Here is a 20266-nt window from a genome sequence, read left to right as displayed (position 1 = left end):
TTGTCCTGCATCTGCACAGAACTGCCAAGACCTAGGATCAATGGAGACACTCAAGTTTTAAGAAATCCTGTATCTCTCGACACATTCACGAAAATAGTCATGGCCTCTAAACCTTCCAGCTGCCTACTGGACCAGTAGCAGGTAAAATCACTGAGGAAGCAACCTCTGTCCAGTGAAGTCCACAAAGCATATTGCATGTACAGAAACAGACAGTTACATGACCTACAGCATGGTCAAGCAAGTTAATGTTTCCGACAACTAAACAACTATTGATTTAGAACCATGGATAGTTACCGCAAATTGCAAAGAAAACAGGAGCTGCCTCCACTATTCCAGCTCCATTTCAACTTCAACATTTCAACATCATCAAATCACCTCTGCTTAGTCTAATACAGTGACAACTAAAAGATACCAAAAACAATTTAGTCCAATCAACATAAGCTAAATATGATGTGGCTGTCCATTGTTCTGATTTCTGTGTGTGTGCCAATGCCATCCTGTCACGATCGTCTAATGAGGAGGACCAATGCGCAGCGTTGAAGGTGAACATATTATATTTATTAAGTGATCACACGATCAAAACAATAAACGATGCGTGACGTCTATGGTTACAACACAAACCAACACAAACAAAATCCCACAAACCCGAATGAAAAACAGACAGTTTAAATATGGCTCCCAATCAGAGACAACCAACGAACAGCTGACACTCGTTGCCTCTGATTGGGAGTCACTAAGGCAAACATAGAAAACAACAAACCAGAACCCCCAACATAGAAACACACCACATAGAACAAACACACCCTGGCTCAACAACTAGAGTCCCATTGCCAGGGTGTGACAGTACCCCCCCCTAAAGGCGCGGACTGCGACCGCGCCTCAAAAAGAGCAACACAGGGGAGGGCTGGGTGGGCATACCTCCTCGGCGGCGGTTCTGGCTCCGGGCTTGACCCCCCCCCAAGTACCCCTGGTCCGGTCCGGCCCTGCTGGCCGGAACACTGGTGGAGCGGATCGCTCCAGCTCCGACGTGAAGCCTCTGACCGGTGCCGGACCAGCCACCGGTGGAACAGGCACGGGCCGTGCCGGACTGACGACGCACACCACTGGCTTGGTGTGGGGAGCAGGAGCGGGCCGAGCCGGGCTGTCGAAGCGCACCCCTGACCTGGTGCGGGGAGCAGAAACGGGCCGAGCCGGGCCGACGAAACGCACCACTGACTTGGCGCGGGGAGCAGGAACGGGCCGGACCGGGCTGACGACGCGCACCACTGACTTGGTGCGGGGAGCAGGAATGGGCCGGACCGGGCTGATGACGCGCACCACTGACTTGGTGCGGGGAGCAGGAATGGGCCGGACCGGGCTGACGACGCGCACCACTGACTTGGTGCGGGGAGCAGGAATGGGCCGGACCGGGCTGACGACGCGCACCACTGACTTGGTGCGAGTGGCAGGAACAGGCCGGACCGTACTGGGAACACACACCACTGGCCCTATGTGGGGATCAGGAACAGGCCGGACCGGACTGGCAACACACGCCAGTACCTCTCGCCGTGCCTCTACAACCTCCTTCCCCCTGGTGACCAGTGACTCCCGTAACCTGGCGTCCTCCTCTGCCAATCCGCTGGGCCGCTCTGCCGCGGTCTCCTGCTGGCCCGTCGTCCACGGCGTTAGCCCCCCCCTTAGAATTTTCTGGGCGTCTCCCCTACCCGTGGACCAGGTCTCCATGTCCCTCGCCAGCCTTTCGCCCTTCTGCCACAAGGTCAAGCCCTTCTCCTCCTCACTCGGCTTGACCCAGTCGAGGAGGCGAAGGAGATCTGTTAGGGATCTCCCCGGCGATGGCTCCTGGACACGCTGCTTGGTCACATCTTGGTGGGATTTTCTGTCACGATCGTCTAATGAGGAGGACCAATGCGCAGCGTTGAAGGTGAACATATTATATTTATTAAGTGATCACACGATCAAAACAATAAACAACGATGCGTGACGTCTATGGTTACAACACGAACAAAATCCCACAAACCCGAATGAAAAACAGACAGTTTAAATATGGCTCCCAATCAGAGACAACCAACGAACAGCTGACACTCGTTGCCTCTGATTGGGAGTCACTAAGGCAAACATAGAAAACAACAAACCAGAACCCCCAACATAGAAACACACCACATAGAACAAACACACCCTGGCTCAACAACTAGAGTCCCATTGCCAGGGTGTGACACATCCTCTCCTTCATGTTGACAAAACGGTCTATGACTCTGTCACACAGTACACGCTTTTAGTTTTTGTTGTCCTAGGCTACCTGGCTAAAATGCTTGCTAGTTAGCCTAACTTCCATTCATGGGCAACGTTAGCTAGTTAACATTAGCCTTCTACATCTAGTTACAGTTGAAGTCGGAAGTTTACATACACCTTAGCCAAATACATTTAAACTCAGTTTGTCACAATTCCTGACATTTAATCCTAGTAAAAATGCCCTGTCTTAGGTCAGATAGGATCACCACTTTATTTTAAGAATGTGAAATGTCAGAATAATAGTAGAGAGTGATTTATTTCAGCTTTTATTTATTTCATCACATTCCCAGTGGGTCAGAAGTTTACATACACTCAATTAGTATTTGGTAGCATTGCCTTTAAATTGTTTAACCTGGGTTCAAACGTTTCGGGTAGCCTTCCACAAGCTTCCCACAATAAGTTGGGTGAATTTTGTCCCATTCCTCCTGACAGAGCTGGTGTAACTGAGTCAGGTTTGTAGGCCACCTTGCTCGCACACGCTTTTTCAGTTCTGCCCACACATTTTCTATAGGATTGAGGTCAGGGCTTTGTGATGGCCACTCCAATACCTTGACTTTGTTGTCCTTAAGCCATTTTGCCACAACTTTAGAAGTATGCTTGGGGTCATTGTCCATTTGGAAGACCCATTTGCGACCAAGCTTTAACTTCCTGACCGATGTCTTGAGATGTTGCTTCAATATATCCACCCCCACAGCATGATGCTGCCACCCCTGTGCTTCACGGTTGGGATGGTGTTCTTCGGCTTGCAAGCGACCCCCTTTTTCCTCCAAACATAACGATGGTCATTATGGCCAAACAGTTCTATTTTTGTTTCATCAGACCAGAGGACATTTCTCCAAAAAGTATGATCTAAAACGAGTTTTAATGACTCCAACCTAAGTGTATGTAAACTTCCGACTTCAACTGTACATATTGAACTTCCATCCTCTCAGGCCAGTGGCACAACAACGTATAAATTAATGGTTGGATCAGAATCGTCGTTATAATCATTGGCCAGAACGGAGAATTAAGTAAAACCACAAGTTCCAAATCCCTGTCTCCATCCATCGCTAATTTAGGAAAGGGCCCATTTTAGCTAGCTAGCCACTGGAGGACAACAACACAACGAGATGCAACAATTCAAGTTTTTCTGTCAATGAAGTATGCTCTCAATGGGATTTGATAGGATTGACGCCAAATCAAAGCTGGCTTCCATTAACACTTTTATTTAATGCGCCAGGACCATACACAGTTTAGTTCACTCAGTTTAGCGAAATTCTGATTGGCTAATTTTGTATACTTTTTTTGTCAAGGGAGGCCAGATGCTTGCTGGCTTCCCTTGCCTTCAAAGCTACGGGCGGCAACAATGTCATACTCGTTTGGACTAGACAGCATCAGATAGATGGCCTACACGTAGAGAGAGACGCTGTTTCGCTCGCTTATAATATATAAATAATATGCCATTTAGCAGACGCTTTTATCCAAAGCGACTTACAGTCATGCGTGCATACATTTTTTTGTGTATGGGTGGTCCCGGGGATCGAACCCACTACCTTGGCGTTACAAGCGCCATGCTCTACCAGCTGAGCTACAGAGGACCACGCTTGGATGCTTTCTCCTGTGAGATACATTCAGCCTCTTGCGAATTGAAAGAAAATTATGAAACAGATAGACAAAAGATTTAAAAAATATATGGTAATCTATTTTTCGGTACCTTTTTTTTGGAAGCCTGGCCTCCCTTGGCATCCATGAATACACGTCACTGTACTGGACCCTATTCCAACTAAACTACTGAAAGAGCTACTCCCTGTGCTTGGCCCTCCTATGTTGAACATAATGTGTATCAAACTCACTAAAAGTGGCAGTAATAAAGCCTCTCCTGAAAAAGCCAAACCTTGACCCGGAAAATAGTAAAAAGCTATCGGCCTAGATTGAATCTCCCATTCCTCTCAATCATTTAAAAAAAAACTGTTGTGCAGCAACTCATTGCCTTCCTGAAGACACATAATGTATACGGAACACTCCAGTCTGGTTTTAGACCCCATCATAGTAAATTACCTTTTAATGGCGTCAGACCAAGGCTCTGCATCTGTCCTCGTGCTTCTAGACCTTAGTGCCGCTTTTGACACGATCTATCATTACATTATTTTGGAGAGATTGGAAACCCTAATTTGTCTACACGGACAAGTTCTTGCCTGGTTTAGATCTTATCTGTCGGAAAGATATCAGTTAGTCTCTGTGGATGGTTTATCCTCTGACAAATCAATTGTAAGTTTCAGTGTTCGTCAAGGTTCCATTGTAGGACCACTATTGTTTTCACTATATATTCTACCTCTTGGTGATGTCATTTGGCAACACAATGTCAACTTTGACTGCTATGTGGACGACAGACTGCTGTACATTTCGATGAAACATGGTGAAGCCCCAAAATTGCCTACCCTGGAAGCCTGTGTTTCAGACATAAGGAAGTGGATGGCGGCACATTTTTTACTTTTGAACACGGACAAAACAGAGATGCTAGTTCTACGTCCCAAGAAACAAAGAGATCTGCTGTTTGATCTGACAATCTTGATGGTTGTACAGTCGTCTCAGATAAAATTGTGAAGGATTTCGGTGTTACTATGGACCCTGATCTCACTTTTGACGAACATATCAAGAATATTTCAAGGGCAGCTTTTTTCCATCTTCGTAACATTGCAAAAATCTGAAACTTTTTGTCCAAAACTGATGCAGAAAAGCTAATCCATGCTTTTGTCAGTTCTAGATCAGACTACTGCAATGCTCTACTCTCCGGCTACCCGGATAAACCACTAAATAAACTTCAATTAGTGCTAAATATGGCTGCTAGAATCTTGACTAGAACCCCAAAATTCAATCATATTCCTCCAGTGCTAGCCTCTTCCTGTTAAGGCTAGGGCTGATTTCAAGGTTTTACTGCTAACCTACAAAGCAGTACATGGATTTGCTCCTACCTATCTCTCCGATTTGGTCCTGCTGTATATACCTACATGTACGCTACAGTCACAAGACGCAGGCCTCCTAATTTTCCCTAGAATTTCTAAGCAAACAGCTGGAGGCAGGGCTTTCTCGTACAGAGCTCAATTTTTATGGAATGGTCTGCCTATCCATGTGAGATACGCAGACTCTGTCTCAACCTTTAAGTCTTTACTGAAGACTCATCTCTTCAGTAGGTCCTATGATTGAGTGTAGTCTGGCCCAGGGGTACGAAGGTGAACGCCAAAGGCACTGGAGTGACAAACCGCCCTTGCTGTGTCTGCCTGGCCGGCTCCCCTCTCTCCACTGGGATTCTCTGCCTCTGACACTATTGCGGGGGCTGAGTCACTGGCTTACTAGTGCTCTTCCATGCCGTCCCTAGGAGGGGTGTGTCACGTCGTGCTAGGCTTTTTTCGCTATACGCGACTTGATTGGGTTGACTCACTGACGTGATCTTCCTGTCCGATCTTGCGCCCCTTCGGGCTCATGCGGTGGAGGAGATTTTCATAGGCTATAGTCAGGTCTGTTGATTTTTATTTTATTCATTTTTTATTTCACCTTTATTTAACCAGGTAAGCCAGTTGAGAACAAGTTCTCATTTACAACTGCGACCTGGCCAAGATAAAGCAAAGCAGTGCGATAAAAAACAACAACACAGAGTTACATATGGGGTAAACAAAACATAAAGTCAAAAATACAACAGAAAATATATATACAGTGTGTGCAAATGTAGCAAGTTATGGAGGTAAGGCAAAAATAGGCCACAGTGCAAAATAATTACAATTTAGTATTAACACTGGAATGATAGATGTGCAAGAGATGATGTGCAAATAGAGATACTGGGGTGCAAATGAGCAAAATAAATAACATTATGGGGATGAGGTAGTTGGGTGGGCTAATTTCAGATGGGCTGTGTACAGGTGCAGTGATCGGTAAGGTGCTCTGACAACTGATACTTAAAGTTAGTGAGGGAGATAAGAGTCTCCAGCTTCAGAGATTTTTGCAGTTCGTTCCAGTCATTGGCAGCAGAGAACTGGAAGGAATGGCGGCCAAAGGAGGTGTTGGCTTTGGGGATGACCAGTGAGATATACCTGCTGGAGCGCATACTACGGGTGGGTGATGCTATGGTGACCAATGAGCTAAGATAAGGCGGGTATTTGCCTAGCAGTGATTTATAGATGACCTGGAGCCTGTGGGTTTGGTGACGAATATGTAGTGAGGACCAGCCAACAAGAGCGTACAGGTCATAGTGGTGGGTAGTATATGGGGCTTTGGTGACAAAACGGATGGCACTGTGATAGACTACATCCAATTTGCTGAGTAGAGTGTTGGAGGCTATTTTGTTAATGACATCGCCGAAGTCAAGGATCGGTAGGATAGTCAGTTTAATGAGGGCATGTTTGGCAGCATGAGTGAAGGAGGCTTTGTTGCAAAATTGGAAGCCGATTCTAGGAAGGAGTGTTGTATGGCATTGAAGCTTGTTTGGAGGTTTGTAAACACAGTGTCCAACAGGTCTGTTGATATCCCTCTAGTGGTGTTGGAGCTCTGCTTTGGCAAGGTGGGTGGGGTTATATCCTGCCCGGTTGGACCTGTCCACAGTGTCCCCTGTCTCAGCCTCCAGTATGTACGTTGCAATAGTCCATGTGCCGGTGGGCTAGGGTCAGTCTGTCCTATCTGGTGAAGTTCTCCTGTCTTATCTGGTGTCCTGTGTGAACTTAAGTATGCTCCTTTTAATTCTTCCATCTCTCGCTCTCCCTCTCCCTCTCTCTCTCTCACCGCCTCTCTCTGAGGACATGAGCCGTAGAACCATGCCTCAGGTCTACCTGGCCTGATGACTCTTGTTCATCGAATGTGCTACCTTGTCCCAGACCTGCTGTTTTCGACTCTCTCTCTCTCTCTCTCTCTCTCTCTCTCTCTCTCTCTCTCTCTCTCTCTCTCTCTCTCTCTCTCTCTCTCTCTCTCTCTCTCTCTCTCTCTCTCTCTCTCTCTCTCTCTCTCTCTCTCTCTCTCTCTCTCTCTCTCTCTCTCTCTCTCTCTCTCTCTCTCTCTCTCTCTCTCTCTCTCTCTCTCTCTCTCTCTCTCTCCTCCCTCTCTCTCTCTACCGCACCTGCTGTCTCGACCTCTGAATGCTCAGCTAGGAAAAGCCACCTGACATTTATTGCAGATGTGCTGACCTGTTGCACCCTGTACAACCACTGTGATTGAAGAACGATCTGGCCTTAATTGCCATTTACTCTTATAATCTCCACCTGGCACAGCCAGAAGAGGACTGTTTACCCCTCAGAGCCTGGTTCCTCTCTAGGTTTCTGCCTTTCTAGGGAGTTTTTCCTAGCCACTGTGCTTCTACATCTGCATTGCTTGCTGTTTGGGGTTTTAGGCTGGGTTTCTGTATAAGCACATTGTGACATCTGCTGATGTAAAAAGGGCTTTATAAATACAGTTGAAGTCTGAAGTTTACATACACTTAGGTTGGAGTCATTAAAACTCGTTTTTCAACCACTCCACAAATTTCTTGTTAACAAACTATAGTTTTGGCAAGTCGGTTAGGACATCTACTTTGTGCATGACACATGTAATCTTTCCAACAATTGTTTACAGAGAGATTATTTCACTTATAATTCACTGTATCACAATTCAAGTGGGTCAGAAGTTTACATACACTAAGTTGACTGTGCCTTTAAACAGCTTGGAACATTCCAGAAAATGATGTCATGGATTTAGAAGCTTCTAATAGGCTAATTGACATCATTTGAGTCAATTGGAGGTGTACCTGTGGATGTATTTCAAGGCCTACCTTCAAACTCAGTGCCTCTTTGCTTGACATCATGGGAAAATCAAAAGAAATCAGCCAAGACCTCAGAAAAAAAATTGTAGACCTCCACAAGTCTGGTTCATCCTTGGGAGCAATTTCCAAATGCCTGAAGGTACCACGTTCATCTGTACAAACAATAGTACGCAAGTATGAACACCATGGGACCACGCAGCCGTCATACCACTCAGGAAGGAGACGCGTTTTGTCTCCTAGAGATGAACGTACTTTGGTGCAAAAAGTGCAAATCAATCCCAGAACAACAGCAAAGGACCTTGTGAAATGCTGGAGGAAACAGGTACAAAAGTATCTATATCCACAGTAAAACGAGTCCTATATCGACATAACCTGAAAGGCTGCTCAGCAAGGAAGAAGCCACTGCTCCAAAACCGCCATAAAAAAGCCAGACTACGGTTTGCAACTGCACATGGGGACAAAGGTCGTACTTTTTGGGGAAATGTCCTCTGGTCTGATTAAACAAAATTAGAACTGTTTGGCCATAATGACCATCGTTATGTTTGGAGGAAAAAGGGGTAGGCTTACAACCCGAAGAACACCATCCCTACCGTGAAGCACAGGGGTGGCAACATCATGCTGTGGGGTTGCTTTGCTGCAGGAGGGACTGGTGCACTTCAGAAAATAGATGGCATCACGAGGAAGGAAAATTAAGTGGATATATTGAAGCAACATCTCAAGACATCAGTCAGGAAGTTAAAGCTTGGTCGCAAATGGGTCTTCCAAATGGACAATGACCCCAAGCATACTTCCAAAGTTGTGGCAAAATGGCTTAAGGACAACAAAGTCAAGGTATTGGAGTGGCCATCACAAAGCCCTGACCTCAATCCTATAGAAAATGTGTGGGCAGAACTGAAGAAGCGTGTGTGAGCAAGGAGGCCTACAAACCTGACTCAGTTACACCAGCTCTGTCAGGAGGAATGGGCCAAAATCCACCCAACTTATTGTGGGAAGCTTGTGGAAGGCTACCCGAAACATTTGACCCAAGTTAAACAATTTAAAGGCAATGCTACAAATACTAATTGAGTGTATGTAAACTTCTGACCCACTGGGAATGTGATGAAAGAAATAAAAGCTGAAATAAATCACTCTCTACTATTATTCTGACATTTCACATTCTTAAAATAAAGTAGTGATCCTAACTGACCTAAGACAGGGAGTTTTTCCTAGGATTAAATGTCAGGAATTGTAAAAAACTGAGTTTAAATGTATTTGGCTAAGATGTAAACTTCCGACTTCAACTGTACATTTGATTTGATTTACTGCGTAAGAAATTAGCAGGGATCAGTTCCTCAGCTGTTTCACTCACTGTGTGTAAATTCAATGCAATGTTTCTTTCAATGTCCTGCAGGGATTAACGTAGGGAGCTGTTACCGTATCAACCATTTCCCAGATGATAACGACTATGACACAGACAGCTCAGAATACCTCCTGCGTGAGTGGTCATTGTCTCTCCTCTTCTCTTCTCTTCTCTTCTCTTCTCTTCTCTTCTCTTCTCTTCTCTTCTCTTCTCTTCTCTTCTCTTCTCTTCTCTTCTCTTCTCTTCTCTTCTCTTCTCTTCTCTTCTCTTCTCTTCTCTTCTCTTCCCTTCCCTTCCCTTCCCTTCCCTTCCCTTCCCTTCCCTTCCCTACCCTCATAATAAAGGTTCAGACCTCGTGACTGTATGTGTAATAATTCTAACAGTTTTTACTGCTCGTCATATAAAGTTATGGGTATTTTTTTTCTTATATTTCCCCAAGACATTAGACTATATAGAGTGATTTTATTCAAGATCTAAAACGCACAGTAATGCTCAGTGTGTACAGAAGAAATCAGCTGCTGGGAGTTTTTCTTCTGACTGTTAATCATGCCAGAGTGTGTGTGTGTGGGTGTGTATATGTGTGTGCGTGGGTGTGTGTGTGTGACTAACCATACCTCTATCTACTCCAGGTATTGTGCGGGCGTCTAGTGTGTTTCCTATCCTCAGCACCTGTCTGTTGATGCTGGGGGGGCTGTGTTTGGCCGTGGGACGTATCTATAGCAACAGGAACAGCATCCTGCTTAGCGCCGGCATCCTGCTCGTAGCCGCAGGTAAGCCACACCCCCTTCAGGTACTGACACACACACATGCACACACACACACAGTCATGTATAGCTAACCTTGTGGGGATAGACAATTCATTCACAATCCTATTTTCCCTAACCCCTAACCCTAACCCATACTCTTACCCTTACCCTTTTTTTTTGGGGGGGGGGGGGGGGGGGGGGGTATATCAGCTTTAATATTTCAGATAGATTGTAACTTACATCAATGTAATTGTCTGCATCATTTCCAATCCCCCATATGTTTTTTTCCTCGCAAATATACCAATTGTGCAAGTTCTCCCACTTAAAAAGATGAGAGAGGCCTGTAATTTTCATCATAGGTACACGTCAACTATGACAGACAAAATGAGGAAAAAAAATCCAGAAAATCACATTGTAGGATTTTTAATGAATTGATTTGCAAATTATGGTGGAAAATAAGTATTTGGTCAATAACAAAAGTTTCTCAATACTTTGTTATATACCCTTTGTTGGCAATGACACAGGTCAAATGTTTTCTGTAAGTCTTCACAAGGTTTTCACACACTGTTGCTGGTATTTTGGCCCATTCCTCCATGCAGATCTCCTCTAGAGCAGTGATGTTTTGGGGCTGTCGCTGGGCAACACGGACTTTCAACTCCCTCCAAAGATTTTCTATGGGGTTGAGATCTGGAGACTGGCTAGGCCACTCAAGGACCTTGAAATGCTTCTTACGAAGCCACTCCTTCGTTGCCCGGGCGGTGTGTTTGGGATCATTGTCATGCTGAAAGACCCAGCCACGTTTCATCTTCAATGCCCTTGCTGATGGAAGGAGGTTTTCACTCAAAATCTCACGATACATGGCCCCATTCATTCTTTCCTTTACACGGATCAGTCGTCCTGGTCCCTTTGCAGAAAAACAGCCCCAAAGCATGATGTTTCCACCCCCATGCTTCACAGTAGGTATGGTGTTCTTTGGATGCAACTCAGCATTCTTTGTCCTCCAAACACGACGAGTTGAGTTTTTACCAAAAAGTTATATTTTGGTTTCATCTGACCATATGACATTCTCCCAATCATCTTCTGGATCATCCAAATGCACTCTAGCAAACTTCAGAGGGGCCTGGACATGTACTGGCTTAAGCAGGGGGACACGTCTGGCACTGCAGGATTTGAGTCCCTGGTGGCGTAGTGTGTTACTGATGGTAGGCTTTGTTACTTTGGTCCCAGCTCTCTGCAGGTCATTCACTAGGTCCCCCCGTGTGGTTCTGGGATTTTTGCTCACCGTTCTTGTGATCATTTTGACCCCACAGGGTGAGATCTTGCGTGGAGCCCCAGATCGAGGGAGATTATCAGTGGTCTTGAATGTCTTCCATTTCCTAATAATTGCTCCCACAGTTGATTTCTTCAAACCAAGCTGCTTACCAATTGCAGATTCAGTCTTCCCAGCCTGGTGCAGGTCTACAATTTTGTTTCTGGTGTCCTTTGACAGCTCTTTGGTCTTGGCCATAGTGGAGTTTGGAGTGTGACTGTTTGAGGTTGTGGACAGGTGTCTTTTATACTGATAACAAGTTCAAACAGGTGCCATTAATACAGGTAACGAGTGGAGGACAGAGGAGCCTCTTAAAGAAGAAGTTACAGGTCTGTGAGAGCCAGAAATCTTGCTTGTTTGTAGGTGACCAAATACTTATTTTCCACCATAATTTGCAAATAAATTCATTAAAAATCCTACAATGTGATTTTCTGGAATTTTTTTTCTCAATTTGTCTGTCATAGTTGACGTGTGTCACGCCCTGGCTCTGGGGACTATGTTATGTTGAGCCAGGGTATGTAAGTCTATGTTTGTATATCTATGTGGGCCTGAGTGACTCCCAATCAGAGGCAACGAGTGTCAGCTGGTTGTCTCTGATTGGGAGCCATATTTAACTATCGGTCTTTTCACTTTGTGTTGTGGTTTCTTGTTCCGTTAAGGTTTGTTCGTGTTGTAACCTTAGACGTCACGCATCGTTGGTTATTGTTTTGATCGTGTGATCAGTTAATAAATATATATTATGTTCACCTTCAACGCTGCGCATTGGTCCTCTCTCGTAGACGATCGTGACAACGTGTACCTATGATGAAAATTACAGGCCTCTCTCATCTTTTTAAGTGGGAGAACTTGCACAATTGGTGGCTGACTAAATACTTTTTTCCCCCACTGTATATATATATATATATATATATATATATATATATATATATACACACACACATACACACACATATATATACATACATACATATATACATACATCCATACACACACACATCCTTTTTTAAATTATATATTTCCCTTCATTACTTTCCAACCCCACCACCCCTTCCCCAATTGGAGTAAACTAGTGAACAACAACGCTTAGGCCTCTACTTGCAGCCCATACTATATACATTTTATGGACACAGTCTTATTCTACAATCATTATATTTTGTTTGTTTTTACTCCTGAACTTCCTCCGATCATTTTCATGATCTCCATCTGGTTTGCTTCTATATGCCATATTTTTCAAACAGTGCTCTTTCACAAAAGGTCTCAACCTATAACCTATATACTTATTATGGACACAGTATGCTTTACATTAGTTATCTTGTTGTTATTAGTTGTTGTTATTAGTCCCATCCTTCAGCTCCATTCAACACCTCCCATCTATCTCTTAACACCATCCATATTGGATTTCTATTTGCCATATATGTTTCAACTGTGATGTTTTACAAAAGTTCTGAACCTTTCTATTCTCATTGTTTCTACAGATCGTAAATTGAAAATATTTTTTTTTGCTAAAAGTATTATTATATTATTGATCGATTGACTATGACTTTTCAGATCACCCAGTAGTGCTATCTGCAGGGTTAGCTCCAGGTAAATATTGCAATCCTTTAGCCATTCCTGGACCTGTGTCCAAAAACATGCTACAAATGGACAGTACCAAAACAAATGATCTAATGATTCGGTCTCTTCGCTGCAAAATCTGCAGAGCTGGGAAGATTGTATCCCCCATATAAATAACATTCTATTGGTAGCAAGAATTTTATATAATAATTTAAATTGAAAAATTATAAGTTTTGAATCCGGCGTCGCTTTGCGTATCAATTCATTAACACTATGCCATGGAATCGGTACGTCAAAAATCTCTTCCCAACTATTTTGCAATCTATATGGGACGGCTGTCAATCCTTTGGTCCTTAAATTAAACTGGTATACTTTTTTATTTATCACAATTTTCTTTATCCAATTATATTATTTAATGCAAAGCCGACAGACAAGTTCCTTACTTTTTCCCCCTTCCACTTTCCTCTTCCATTTTTGCGGTAATGCTGCAATTATTTGGTTGTAATTTTGGGTAGAGCAGACATTTCCATATGTTTTTGTTAGCTGTATGTGCGACATAACTCCACCAGTCCTACCGATAATATCATTTACGAAGATTCTACCGTTTTTGTAAATTTTAAAAGTTTTTTTATCAATTAGTATATTTGAGTTTAACCACAATATTTGTTGCATTATTTGTTCTGTCGTTTCTGGAGGATTAAATTGAAATTGCAGCCAACTTTCTATGGCTTGTTTTAGAAATAGTGATATTTGGGAGATTATTTCCTTTTCAAATAACTTAAAGTGAGAGGTTGTAATCTGAATAAAGGGAAAAAGGCCATTCTTGAACATTGGGTGAGACAATCTTACTAATTTGCTAGAGAACCAGTTCGGATTTAAGTATAACTTTTGTATGACTGAAGCTTTTAGTGATAGGTCTAATGCTTTAATATTTAATCATTTCTGTCCTCCGAATTCATATTCATTATATAAATAGGCCTGTTTAATTTTGTCTGGCTTGCCGTTCCAAATTGAATATTTTTTTCTCATATAATTAAAAAAACTGTTCGCTAGGCGTAGGCAAGACCATAAGCAAATAGGTAAACTGGGATAATACTAAAGAGTAAATCAGGGTGATTTTTCCACAAATTGACAGGTATTTACCTTTCCATGGTAGCAAGATCTTATCTATTTTTGCTAACTTTCTAGTAAAATGTATTGGAGTGAGATCATTTATTTCATTTGGGATATGTATTCCAAGTATATCCACATCACCATCAGACCATTTTATTGGTAAACTACATGGTAATGTAAAAATTGTATTTTTTAGGGATCCAATACATTATATAGCACATTTATCATAATTTGGTTGTAATCCAGAGAGGAGGGATTCAAGTTGTGGATTTAAAAGAAAACATGAATCATCAGCGTACAATGACACCTTTGTTTTTAAACCCTGGATTTCTAATCCCCTGATATTATTGTTGAATCTGATTTTAATAGCTAACATCTCGATGGCAATAATAAATAGATATGCCGATAGTGGTCAACCTTGTTTCACTCCTCTTGACAGTTTAAAACTTTCTGAGAAATAGCCATTATTTACTATTTTACACCTAGGGTTACTATACATGATTTTAACCCAATTTATAAGAGATTTTCCAAAATTGAAATGCTCCAGGCATTTATATATAAACCCCAGTCGTACTTTATCAAATGCCTTTCGAATAGTGTTCTATTGTTTCCAGTACTTGCCTTCTATTATCTCCAATGTATCGCCCATGTAAAAAACCTGTCTGATTAGAATTAATAATGTCCGACAATACCTTTTTTATTCTATGCGCTATACATTTTGCTAGAATTTTTGCATTACAACACTTCAGTGTTGGGGCCTCCAATTTTTTAAATGGACTGGATCTTTATATTTTCCATTTGTATCCTGTTTCAGTAATAATGAAATCAGACCTTCTTCTCGAGTGTCTGATAATCTACCATTTACATAGGAGTGGTTAAAACATGCTAATAACGGTCCTCTGAGTATATAAAAAAAGGTTTGGTATACCTTGACTGGTATGCCATCCAACCCTGGAGTTTTCCCGGACTTAAAGTCTTTAATTGCATCCAGAAGTTCCTCCTCTGTAATTTCACCTTCACATGAGTCTTTCTGTATGGCTGTTAATTTTACATTATCAATAAAACAATTTTTGTTATGGTTTATTTGAACAGTGAGAGACAGAATAACAACAAAAAAATCCAGAAAAAACGCATGTCAAAAATGTTATAAATTGATTTGCATTTTAATGAGGGAAATAAGTATTTGACCCCCTCTCAATCAGAAAGATTTCTGGCTCCCAGGTGTCTTTTATGCAGGTAACGAGCTGAGATTAGGAGCACACTCTTAAAGGGAGTGCTCCTAATCTCAGTTTGTTACCTGTATAAAAGACACCTGTCCACAGAAGCAATCAATCAGATTCCAAACTCTCCACCATGGCCAAGACCAAAGAGCTCTCCAAGGATGTCAGGGACAAGATTGTAGACCTACACAAGGCTGGAATGGGCTACAAGACCATCGCCAAGCAGCTTGGTGAGAAGGTGACAACAGTTGGTGCGATCATTCGCAAATGGAAGAAACACAAAATAACTGTCAATCTCCCTCGGCCTGGGGCTCCATGCAAGATCTCACCTCGTGGAGTTGAAATGATCATGAGAACGGTGAGGAATCAGCCTAGAACTACACGGGAGGATCTTGTAAATGATCTCAAGGCAGCTGGGACCATAGTCACCAAGAAAACAATTGGTAACACACTACGCCGTGAAGGACTGAAATTCTGCAGCACACGCAAGGTCCCCCTGCTCAAGAAAGCACATACAGTGGGGAGAACAAGTATTTGATACACTGCTGATTTTGCAGGTTTTCCTACTTACAAAGCATGTAGAGGTCTGTAATTTTTTATCATAGGTACACTTCAACTGTGAGAGACTGAATCTAAAACAAAAATCCAGAAAATCACATTGTATGATTTTTAAGTAATTAATTTGCATTTTATTGCATGACATAAGTATTTGATCACCTACCAACCAGTAAGAATTCCAGCTCTCACAGACCTGTTCGATTTTCTTTAAGAAGCCCTCCTGTTCTCCACTCATTACCTGTTTTAACTGCACCTGTTTGAACTCGTTACCTGTATAAAAGACACCTGTCCACACATTCAATCAAACAGACTCCAACCTCTCCACAATGGCCAAGACCAGAGAGCTGTGCAAGGACATCAGGGATAAAATTGTAGACCTGCACAAGGCTGGGATGGGCTACAGGACAATAGGCAAGCAGCTTGGTGAGAAGGCAACAACTGTTGGCGCAATTATTAGAAAATGGAAGAAGTTCAAGATGACGGTCAATCACCCTCGGTCTGGGGCTCCATGCAAGATCTCACCTCGTGGGGCATCAATGATCATGAGGAAGGTGAGGGATCAGCCCAGAACTACACGGCAGGACCTGGTCAATGACCTGAAGAGAGCTGGGACCACAGTCTCAAAGAAAACCATTAGTAACACACTACGCCGTCATGGATTAAAATCCTGCAGCGCACGCAAGGTCCCCCTGCTCAAGCCAGCGCATGTCCAGGCCCGTCTGAAGTTTGCCAATGACAATCTGGATGATCCAGAGGAGGAATGGGAGATTGTCATGTGGTCTGATGAGACAAAAATAGCGCTTTTTGGTCTTAACTCCACTCGCCGTGTTTGGAGGAAGAAGAAGGATGAGTACAACCCCAAGAACACCATCACAACCGTGAAGCATGAAGGTGGAAACATCATTCTTTTGGGATGCTTTTCTGCAAAGGGGACAGGACGACTTAAACGTATTGAGGGGAGGATGGATGGGGCTGTTTTTCTGTCTTTCTATAACTCTCTCTTTTTCTCTCTTTCTCTCAAACCCACTATGTCTCTCTCAGGCCTGAGTAACATCATCGGCATCATTGTCTACATCTCCAGCAACGCCGGCGACCCCAGTGACAAGCGCGACGAGGACAAGAAGAACACCTACAACTATGGCTGGTCCTTCTACTTCGGAGCCCTGTCCTTCATCATGGCCGAGACAGTGGCCGTCCTGGCCGTCAACATCTACATTGAGAAGAACAAGGAGGTCCGCTTCCACGCTCGCCGTGACTTTATCCGCTCCATGTCCTCCTCCTCGCCCTACTCACGCATACCCAGTTACCGCTTCCGCCGGCGGACGTCCCACTCCAGCTCGCGCTCCTCTGACGCTTCGCGGGAAAACTCGCCGGCGAGGCTAAAGGGTGTGACCTCGGCGATGGGGCCGTTGGGAGAATTGACCATGTACACGTTGACCCGAGAGGGGGGTCTGAAAGGGGGCGTGACGGAGAACGCATACAGCCCCGAGCACGGCTCAGGCGATTTTCTGCAGGTGCATAACTGCTTCCCCAATGACCTGAAGGACGGGGTCAACCGGCGGACCACGCCCGTGTGAGAGGAGCTTTAGACGGGCCGGTGGAGTGAGGAGGCCCCCCTGACGTGAAGGGTCATGGATGGAGGTGGACCTTTGGGGTTGGAGGGCCCCATGGTAGCCCGTCACACTGGATAATCAGAGTCAGAGTCATTGGTTCTAGGGAAAGACGGAGCCAGTGAAAAGACGGAGCCCCTCAGTGAAAAACAACATGAGGACGATTACTAAGGACATGGACAGAGATATAAGGTTTGAAAATGTTGCTCTTGACATGGTTTCTAAGGGTTCACTGGACAGAAAGAGCGCTTGGTTCTTTCATGGCATTCCTTTGAGCTTTTAGACAGCATCGCAACAGACTACAGTCACCGTCATTGTTTGTGTCGTACACTACATACAAGAAAACCATTCCCTTTAAAATGTGTCCTTGAACCGCTTAAAAGAGAAGAGAGTGGAATGTTCTCTCGTTTATGTATTTTGATTGCTAATGTGTGTGGGGAAATTGTTGAGTGAATTCTTCAATGTACAACATTTCACACTATTTTACCTGCTTTAAGTATCAAACGTAGCTAAACTGAATGTATTGTCCAACCTGAAGCCCTCTGTCACCTTTGCATGCTACTGAATAGCCTACTTGAGTAGAGCTCTGTGTCTTTGTGTTATCTGTTAGTAGCTACTGTTGTCCAGCCTTACTCTGTGTCACTGTCAGTTTTATAGAGAAAAAAAATCAAGGCTTGAGTTCTCATCAAAGCCATTAATTTGTATCTGGGAAAAACTAAAGGGACATGACTGACCAGCGAACCCATGTTAAACTTAATTGGTTATGGTTAAGGTCAGGATTAAGGTCAGGGTTAAGGTGCCAGTCACAATGTCCCTTTGTTTTTCTGCAACCATAGCCATTTAATTCTAGACACTGTTATTAAAGTGTTTTTAAAAAACACATCCAAACGACTGCTAATTTCCCGATTTAAGAAGGTGTTGTTGTACAATTTCAAGTTTAAAAGAGAAATAGCACCCTTGAATGTGCATAAACTGAGTGTACAAAACATGAAGAACACCTGCTCTTTCCATGGCATACACTGACCAGGTGAATCCAGGTGAAGGCTATGATCCCTTATTGATGTCACCTGTTAAATCCACTTCAATCAGTGTAGATGAAGGAGAGGAGACAGTTTAAAGAAGGATTTTTAAGCCTTGAGACAATTGAGACATGGATTGTGTATGTGTGCCATTCAGAGGGTGGATGGGCAAGACAAAACATTTAAGTGCCTTTGAATGACGCATGATAGCAGGTGCCAGGCGCACCGGTTTGTGTCAAGTACTGCAATGCTGCTGGGTTTTTCATGCTCAACAGTTTCCCGTGTGTATCAAGAATGGTCCACCACCCAAAGGACATCCAGCCAACTTGACACAACTGTGAGAAGCATTGGAGTCAACATGTGCCAGCATCCATGTGGAACGCTTTCAACACCTTGTAGAGTCCATGCCCTGACGAATTGAGGCTGTTCTGAGGGCAAAATGGGGGGTGCAACTCAATATTAGGAAGGTGTTACTAATGTTTGGTATACTCAGTGTATGTTTAATGTTTTTTTAAATTGATACTGGATGGATGACATGTAATCCATAACTGCTAAATCTAACCAGCTGTCTTAAAACCTATCTCTGATACCCTTCATCCTATAGCAATCTCAATTCATCCCCATCTCATGTCATCTCTGTGTCAAAGGTCATTCCTACTGCTCAGTCCCCATAGAGTCCAGTCCAATATTGCCGACCTGATGAGGTCCATGGAACATCTATGGACATTCTGCAATCTTCATTTCTTTCTATGTCAGTCCCCTTCCTTCAGTGTTCTAATCTAAAACCCTACTAAGATATGACATTGTGTGTGCACTGGTCACAGGAAAAGAGCAGCTAACAAAAGCCGACTCGCCCAGGAATTGAGAGAGCACAGGACTTAATTCAGCTCTTCAATAGCCAGGCCGGTGGTTGGATAAGGATCGAGGACAGACAGAGAATGAAGTGGCTGAAAGGCTACCTGTCTGTCTGCTTTCTGCCTGGGTGGATGTTTTCTAGGTCTCCACCCTCCAGTGCAGAACAGAGAAGTCGATATGAAGGTTGGCAAAACAAAGTGAGCCATCTCTCGAGAGGCCTTGTGCCCATCCACATCCGTAACCTGGAGCTCCAGTCCTCCATGGCATCCTTGTCCTCCAAACTTTTCTTTCATTTTGGTTTCTTACTCATCTGTTACAGTTGGAAACAAATGTGTGGTGGTTTGAAATGTGAAAATGTATATATAAAAGTCAAGCCAACACAAACCGTGTATAGAGTATAGCTGAATTCAAATCACATCTTTTAATAGAACTACAGTTGAAGTAGGAAGTTTACATAAACCTTAGCCAAATACATTTAAACTCAGTTTTTCACAATTCCTGACATTTAATCATAGTAAAAAGTCCCTGTCTTAGGTCAGATAGGATCACCACTTTATTTTAAGAATGTGAAATGTCAGAATAATAGTAGAGAGAATTATTTATTTCAGCTTTTATTTATTTCTTTCATCACATTCCCAGTGGGTCAGAAGTTTACATACACTCAATTAGTATTTGGTAGCATTGCCTTTAAATTGTTTAACTTGGGTCAAATGTTTCGGGTAGCCTTCCACAAGCTTCCCACAATATGTTGGGTGAAATTTGGCCCATTCCTCCTGACAGAGCTGGTGTAACTGAGTCAGGTTAGTAGGCCTCCTTGCTCGCACACGCTTTTTCAGTTCTGCCCACACATTTTCTATAGAATTGAGGTCAGGGCTTTGTGATGGCCACTCCAATAC

General features: G+C 43.4%; 1 protein-coding gene across 1 annotated transcript in view; it reads left to right on the top strand.

Annotated features, from left to right (window-relative positions):
- Nucleotides 1-17463, top strand: part of LOC311144564 (voltage-dependent calcium channel gamma-4 subunit-like) — a gene marked incomplete at both ends in the record, with an annotated part of 39514 nt that extends 22051 nt beyond the window's left edge. Inside the window, 3 exons of the mRNA XM_084180599.1 lie at nt 9438-9521; nt 10016-10156; nt 16928-17463. Coding sequence (XP_084036725.1) covers nt 9438-9521; nt 10016-10156; nt 16928-17463 — 761 coding nt within the window. The remainder of the gene's footprint in view (nt 1-9437; nt 9522-10015; nt 10157-16927) is intronic.
- Nucleotides 17464-20266: the final 2803 nt, after the last annotated feature.

This window comes from Coregonus lavaretus (genome assembly GCF_964263955.1).
Source record: "Coregonus lavaretus genome assembly, chromosome: 2".
Classification (NCBI taxonomy): domain Eukaryota; kingdom Metazoa; phylum Chordata; class Actinopteri; order Salmoniformes; family Salmonidae; genus Coregonus; species Coregonus lavaretus.
The sequence above is the reverse complement of the archived record's forward strand: the minus strand, read 5'-3'. Positions and strand labels throughout refer to the sequence as shown.